Raw genomic sequence first — 7623 nt, 5'->3', positions numbered from 1 at the left:
AATATTTGCCAAGAAAATAATGAACAAATTGCATGATATTCACATTGAAATATTAGATAGCAGTGCTGGGCACAGTGGCTCATGCCTGTAATCCAGCACTTTGGGAGGCCGAGGCGGGCGGATCACGAAGTCAGGAGATTGAGATCATCCTGGCTAACACGGTGAAACCCCGTCTCTACTAAAAATACAAAAAATTAGCTGGGCGTGTTGGCGGGTGCCTGTAGTCCCAGCTACTCGGGAGGCTGAGGCAGGAGAATGGCATGAACCCTGGAGGCGGAGCTTGCAGTGAGCCGATCTGTGCCTGCACTCCAGCCTGGGCGACAGTGAGACTCCGTCTCAAAAAAAAAAATAAAAAAATAAAAAGAAATATTAGATAGCAGTGAAAATAAAACATAGTCATGATACTTTAGATGGATCTTTAAAACATTAAGAACAGGTTTGGGGAGTTATTTTTACATATAGTTACGTACCACACAAGGACATTTGGGTCAACAACAGACTGCATATATGAGAGTGGCCCCATAAGATTATAATATTATATTTTACTGTACCTTTTCTGTGTTTAGATATGTTTAAACACACAAATACCACTGTGCTACAATCGTCTACAATATGCAGTACAGTAACATGCTGTACAGGTTAACCAGCTGGAGGATTAGAAAACCACGCCTTTGAACTTCTGCTGGAGTTTCTACCCTTTCTCCCTTTCCTGCTCTAATGATTTGTGATTAGCCAGCCTAATTGCAATAACGCCACATTTACTATCATTATCATACTTTAATATCTTGGCTTCTTGCAATAGGTATTCAGTCCTTGCCTGTGTTTTCCAAGCATCCCTGTACTCATGCAGTGGCCTACAAAAGTTGTGCAGTTGGGCAACTCCACTCCACATGGACATTGCCGACTGCCCAGGGATTCCCCACCATAGACACCCATTCCTGGCTCGATGTTTGGTCTCTGACCCCATTTGTGATGTCAATTGTAACAAGAAAAATCCAGAATCGTGTTTTTAAAAAAACCTTCCCCCCAAACTAGGAGGGAGCCAAGAGACCAAAGAATGACTCAGACAAGTCCAGCTCGGCCAGTGGATAAGTTTATTAGGACTTACATATGAGACACTCCTAGATAGCAGAGGACAGCTTGAGAGACCTGCCCTGCTTTCCATCTCTAAGCTACTTCTAAGCTAATTTTCTGGCTCTTTGGCTACTGTGTGTGCATGATGGGACTGTTTTCCTTGGTAGGTTCTCAGGTATTCTCTGGGATGTTTGGGTACTCAAGGACACCTGCTCCTTGGCTGGGCACTATGGCCTTGACTCACCACTTGGCCATCAAGGACACCTGCTCCTTGGCTGGGAACCATGACCTTGACTCACTACTTAGCCATTAAGGTTCAAGCAGTGGCCATACACCCTTAAGTAACCTGGTGGGGGACCTGCAACCCTACACCAGTGACAAGGCCTACTTCTCATTGTCCACAACATGTGACTTCGGGAAAATTACTTAGATTCTCTCTGCTTCAGTTCTGCCACCCGCAGACCAGAAATAATTATACCAGGCCCAGCCCTATCTCTTCCTTCTAGGGTTGTTGTGACATTTGGAATGAGATTATGGGTTTAAGAAACTTTAAAGGGTTAGAGTGATACAAAGTGTAGTGAATTTTACATCTCAGACTAACCTGATATAAAATCTCTACTCACAAGTCCATAAAGATCTTAGCTCAGTGTCTAGGATTCAGTAAATGCTTAGAGGATATCAGCTATTAGTGTTACCGCTCTTTTTCTTGTTAGACTGTGCTCCCAATTATCCAAGGATGACTTTGGTAGTCTATTATTGGTCTAAATCTTTAAGTATTAGAGGTACTGCCTTCTGAATTCTCACCAGGCGTAATGTCATCTAGACTGTAAACAATTCCCCAACTATCAAGATAACTGTTCTATGAATGCTTTTCATTTCCATATTTTCTTGGCTCAATGCTGTTGCTCAGGGCAACAAACACCAAGTTGGTGATGATGACTGAGTGATGAAACAGTGATCAAAGGGACATATGAAGCTAGTGTAACAAAGATGGGAGGGGCTGGGGAAAGTATAAGTAACTATTAGGAGGTTCAAAGCAAACCTCAGGACACTTACTCACTGAGCTAAGGTAAAGATTATTGTCCCTCATAGCCCTGGTCTCAGAAACTCTGTGGGGAAGATAAGTCCTGAGCCTAGAGCTGCCATTTCCACAGACAACTGAACTACCTTCAAACAGATGTGTTTTTAGGGGCAGCAGATAGAAGGAGCTGAATCCAGGAGTTTCCTTCCCTGAAATGCCCCAACAGAGGCACAGTCCTCCACCTTCCCTGGAACAGAAGGGCTTTCATCTGTCTCTCTGAAGCCATCTCCCTTCCCTGTTTATGCCCAGAGCTGCTTTCCAATCCCATAGAGTGCCTCCGTATCTAACCATAGCCACTGAGTCTACCAGGTGTTCCTGAGAAGACAACTAAGCCAACCGCTCCACACTCTGCTGATTTTCTTCTACATCTCACAGGGGGAAGAGCTGGATCACCATGAAATATGTCTTCTATTTGGGTGTCCTCGCTGGTATGTACTCAAGACCTTGTACTCTGTCCTGTAAGGCATAGGTTAATGGATGGGGTGAGACAGAGGCAGGATTGTGAAGGGTGCAGAAAAAGAGTCAAAAATAGTGTCATCAGCAGAATTAGGGGTCCTGCCTCTTAGACTCCATAAAGGCTCTCCGGATAGGCTAAGCCCACTTTTCTAGTGTTAAGCTATAGGGTGGGTTAAGGCACACATGTGCCTTGGAGAAGGCTTAACAGTGAGTGTCCTCCTGCCGACCCTAATGCAGGAAACAGAGAAGTAGAAACAAAAGATCAAGTACTAGGACCCTACCTTCTGTAGTCCCTGCCCCACATGGGGTTCTGCTGATGGCAGAATTTGCAGGTGAGGCATTTCCCACCATTCTCTGACTGCCTAGGTTGTATCACACATTAGCTGTGTGAGATTAGCCAAGTTAATTAATTCTTCTGTGCTTCAATTTCTTCCAAATGGGGGTATGACTACCTATATTATAGAGTTATTGTGAAGCTTAAATAAATCTATGTAAAGCACTTAGAACAATGCCTGCTATAGAGAGCTCAATGTCTCTTGCCCTTGTTTATAGTCTACCCTTTTCTCTTTGGGGTTTCTAACTGTGTGATCACACAGAAGGGTGTGGTGAGGTACAGGCCCAGGCTTGGGGAAGGTTAACAGGAGTAGAAAGAGAAGCCAAGACAAGAAGAGTGCTTTATTTCTGATACTAGAATCAGCCTTCCTCCCCTTTATTCTCTAGGGTATGTTTTAAATAATTCATTTATAAAAACAATATATGTTCATATTACAAAATTTGGACATTTTTAAAGTAGAAAAATAAGCATCATTCATAATCCCACCTCTTAGTCAACACATGCTAACACTTTGAGTTTACTCCCAGACTCTATATATTTTTTGCATTTAAATGGTTTTTTTATTTATTTGTTTTTAGACAAATAGATTATATCCACAATTTTCTTGTTCTTTTTAACTTAAATAAGCATTAATATTCTTTTGCTGTTTAATATTCTAATTAGTTTAATTTTTATTGTATATGATGTTCCACTTTTCGATGTGCTTCATTTCAATGTCCAACATTACTATGTCAGATATTTATGTCTCCAGTGTTCAGCTGTTATAGCTAATATGAGCACACTTGTTTGTAATCCTTGTCTATATCTGATTTTTTTCTTTAGAATGGATTCTTGGGGTTGGAATGATCAGGTCATAGGTTATAAACAATTCATGATTCTTGATGCCTGTTTCTAAATTGCTTTTCAAGAAGATGGAATCAATTTACTAGCAGTGATGAGTGTCTCTCATTATACTCTCTTAGATTGAATATTATCAATATTAAACAAAATTATTATAAATATGAGATAAAATGGCATATCATTTTAATTTACATTTTTATTAGAAAAACATGTCAAATACATTAACAATTCTTGGCCAATTGATAACTGTTTAAGAATCATCCAGATTCCTTTTCAAGTAGGAGACTGTTACCTTATTTTTATAATATTTATGTATTAAGAATGTTCATTATTTTCTCAGGGACATTTTTCTTTGCTGACTCATCTGTTCAGAAAGAAGACCCTGCTCCCTATTTGGTGTACCTCAAGTCTCACTTCAACCCCTGTGTGGGCGTCCTCATCAAACCCAAATGGGTGCTGGCCCCAGCTCACTGCTATTTACCGTTGAGTATTTGGGCATCCCCATCCCCAAAACAGCTACTGTTCATTCTAGATCGGTGGTTCTCAAATAAGGGTAACTTCTCCACAGGGTACACTTGGCAATGTCTGAAGATATTTTTGGTTGTCACAACCAGGGGGCAGTGCTATTGGCATCTAATGGGGAGAGGCTAGAGCAAAGATGCCGTTTAACATCCTACAATGCACAGCACAGTCCTCACAATAAAGACTTGTCCAGCCCAGAACAGCAATAGTGCCACTGTTGAGGAACCCTGTGCTACATGTTATGCCTCCTCAGTCTCTCATAAGTTTTTTTCAAGTTTTTGTTTTTTTTTTTTTACTGGCAGTATGAATGCATTTTATCACTTAAAGATCTAGCAGGTAACTGATGATGCACTCAAATTGGGTCAATTGAGGTGAGTTTTAAGAAGGAACCAATTGCAAAGGTATGGAGACATTAAAGGGACAATATTAAGAATAGTTCCATACCACCAGGGTTTGTATTAAGAAAATGCAGTTACCACCTCTAGGCCTAAAAAGGCAAGAGGAGAAAATAATTTCAAAGGAGGCAAGGAGAGATAGAGAAAAAGAGAGACCTGTGTGAAGAGACAACCTGATAAGAATTGTAACCCCTAGTCAAGGAGCACAGCCACTCTGTGATAAAGCTGCAGGGAGGGACCTGGGAGGATAAGTACTCCAATCTCACTCTTCTTCCTCCAGTTACTTTCTGGCGCTTCCTATTGGCCAATAGAAGGAAGCCAGAGGACAAGAGAGCCCACTGATTAAATCCATATATGTCCCCTTCCAAAGGTGCAGAGCAGAATGGAATAGGGTTGTTAGTGCATCAGCAAGGGAACCAAACAGGAGACACCCAGAACTAGGTTATTTATTCTCTGGTCTCCACCAAAACGGAAATTGTTCAGTTAGATAGGTGAGAAAATTACATTTCCTTGACATGCATCCTCTTCCTCTCCACTACATTAAAGAACACAACATTAAAATGTGGTGAAGGGCTCCACTACTTACTATATCACCCTGAGTGAATTACTCCTATGTGCCCCATTAATTCATGTGCTAAATGGGGATAAAAATAGAATCCACTGTATAGACTTGTGTGAGTTAAATGACATAATCCAGAAAAAGCACTTGGTACAGTTCCTGGCACTTTGTAACATTCAGTATCTTAGCAATGATGATGATGATGATGATGATGATTATTATTATTATTATTATTATTATTATTTCCAACCCCTCTCCCTCCAGAAATCTGAAAGTGATGCTGGGAAATTTCAAGAGCAGAGTCAGAGATGGTACTGAACAGACAATTAACCCCGTTCAGATCGTCCGCTACTGGAACTACAGTCATAGCGCCCCGCAGGATGACCTCATGCTCATCAAGCTGGCTAAGCCTGCCACGCTCAATCCCAAAGTCCAGCCCCTTCCCCTCGCCACCACCAATGTCCGGCCAGGCACTGTCTGTCTACTCTCAGGTTTGGACTGGAGCCAAGAAAACAGTGGTAAGTGTGCCTTCCACAGCAAATCAGGGTCATCAGTTGTCCTTTAGGAGGAACACCCATATCCTCATAGCTGTGAGGAGAGAGGAGGAAAGGAGGATGAAAGGAGACCCAATAGAGATGCTACGTGAGTGGTCTGGCAAACAGAGAACTGCCCAGAGGAACAAAGCTCCTCCTTTCCCAGGGTGTCTAATGCCCCACTGCCTCTGGAGGGCTTTGGCAGCTGGAGCCACCAGGCCATCTGACTCTGCACAGAGGCCCAGCCATTCCTGATTGGCAGAGGCACAATTCACATGAAGAAGGTGTGGTCCTACTTCTCATACATGCTCATTTCACATGTAAAGGACCCCTCTGAGAATTGACTCAGGTCATTTAGTTCTCCAAGACAGGCCACCAATTAAAAATATACTCTACCTTAAGGAGACGTAAAGCCTTTTTCAAAATCCTCAAGATTAGCTCATAACCATGCTCTTGATGATTTCTCCCCTTTGTCGCATTCCTTATTTGCTTTAAACACACACAAAAAGATACCAGTTGAAATAGAGGCTGGTGGTCAGAAGGACTAAATAACCACTGTCCACAGGATGTTTTATTTTATCCCTGTCTCCCTCAGGCCGACACCCTGACTTGCGGCAGAACCTGGAGGCCCCCGTGATGTCTGATCGAGAATGCCAAAAAACAGAACAAGGAAAAAGCCACAGGAATTCCTTATGTGTGAAATTTGTGAAAGTATTCAGCCGAATTTTTGGGGTAATCTTATCTCTATATTCAGCTTTCATTTACTTGCATATGCCCAGTTAACTATTTACTCTTAATGTAAAAACTATTTTAGATGTCTAAATAATTTTTTGAGAATTTGATAAGGCTGCTGCAAAGCCAGCATTGTTTCTTCAGTAATGGGCTCCCCTTAAATTGTCTTTATTCATTAAAGGACATTATAAAGTACTTCCAGTTAAGCACACCATTTGCTAGGTATTCAGTCTTATAACTACAAGCAAAATTGTGAAAACAGGCATTTCTTTAAAAGTAAATCAAGATTTTTCAGAAATAGAAAATGCCTTCGCCAGTTCAAAAAAATGGAGTCTGACCTATTTTACATGTGATTTCTAGAGAGACTGTCCTCTGACTTTTTCAACGTCACACAAAGCTAATTACAGCAAAATGAGAAAAAAGGCTCAAGCATCCTGTCCCCTGATTCAGTGCTCTTTTCATGAGTCCAGCATATGCCTGCAGACAGGGCTCACCCAAGCGGGACACTAGGGTTCCTGTGAGAAGATCTGACACTCTCACTCTCTCTCTCTCTCTCTCCTCTCTCTCTCTCTCTGTCTGCATGATCTCTGGTAGGAGGTGGCCGTTGCTACTGTCATCTGCAAAGACAAGCTCCAGGGAATCGAGGTGGGGCACTTCATGGGAGGGGACGTCGGCATCTACACCAACGTTTACAAATATGTATCCTGGATTGAGAACACTGCTAAGGACAAGTGAGACCCTACTTCTCCCTCTGCATTCCACTGGCTCTGCCATGGACTATATAAGCAGATAATTTTCCCTCTATTCAAAATAAAATCTCCAAATGAAAATCTGGGAATGTAGCATACTAGTAGCCAATGTTTTCTTGTTTGTGTCTCTGTATCCTACAACGGTGTGAAGAACTAAGATCAAATTCATGAAATGAACATTTACTACACTGTCCTGGATTACATTCGTTATCTCATTTAATGCTCATAACAAACCTTTCAGATTATCTTTTGTTCCAACTTTACACATGAGAAAATGCAGGCTAAAAGAGGCTATTTAACATTGCCCATAGCTGGTGGATATCAGAGCCTGAAATGGATCCCAAAATT

The 7623-nt window shown here is 41.7% G+C and overlaps 1 protein-coding gene across 3 annotated transcripts; it reads left to right on the top strand.

Annotated features, from left to right (window-relative positions):
• The first annotated feature begins 2118 nt into the window (after positions 1-2118).
• PRSS37 (serine protease 37) lies at positions 2119-7378 on the top strand. 3 transcript variants are annotated; one of them, XM_003270830.3, is made up of 6 exons: positions 2119-2143; positions 2531-2583; positions 4126-4267; positions 5526-5779; positions 6390-6526; positions 7121-7378. In XM_003270830.3, exons 2-6 carry the CDS (start codon positions 2550-2552, stop codon positions 7259-7261), a joined length of 708 nt encoding a protein of 235 aa, XP_003270878.1. In that variant the 5' UTR covers positions 2119-2143; positions 2531-2549; the 3' UTR covers positions 7262-7378. The 3 variants fall into 3 exon arrangements, with proteins under 3 accessions (XP_003270878.1, XP_012367604.1, XP_012367605.1); XM_012512150.1 differs by lacking the exon at positions 2119-2143 and having other exon boundaries at positions 2177-2583; positions 5526-5776; XM_012512151.2 differs by lacking the exon at positions 2119-2143 and having other exon boundaries at positions 2389-2583; positions 4158-4267; positions 7121-7297.
• The last annotated feature ends 245 nt before the right edge of the window (positions 7379-7623 follow it).

The sequence above is a fragment of the Nomascus leucogenys genome, chromosome 13 (assembly GCF_006542625.1).
Source record: "Nomascus leucogenys isolate Asia chromosome 13, Asia_NLE_v1, whole genome shotgun sequence".
NCBI lineage: Eukaryota > Metazoa > Chordata > Mammalia > Primates > Hylobatidae > Nomascus > Nomascus leucogenys.
The sequence above is the reverse complement of the archived record's forward strand: the minus strand, read 5'-3'. Positions and strand labels throughout refer to the sequence as shown.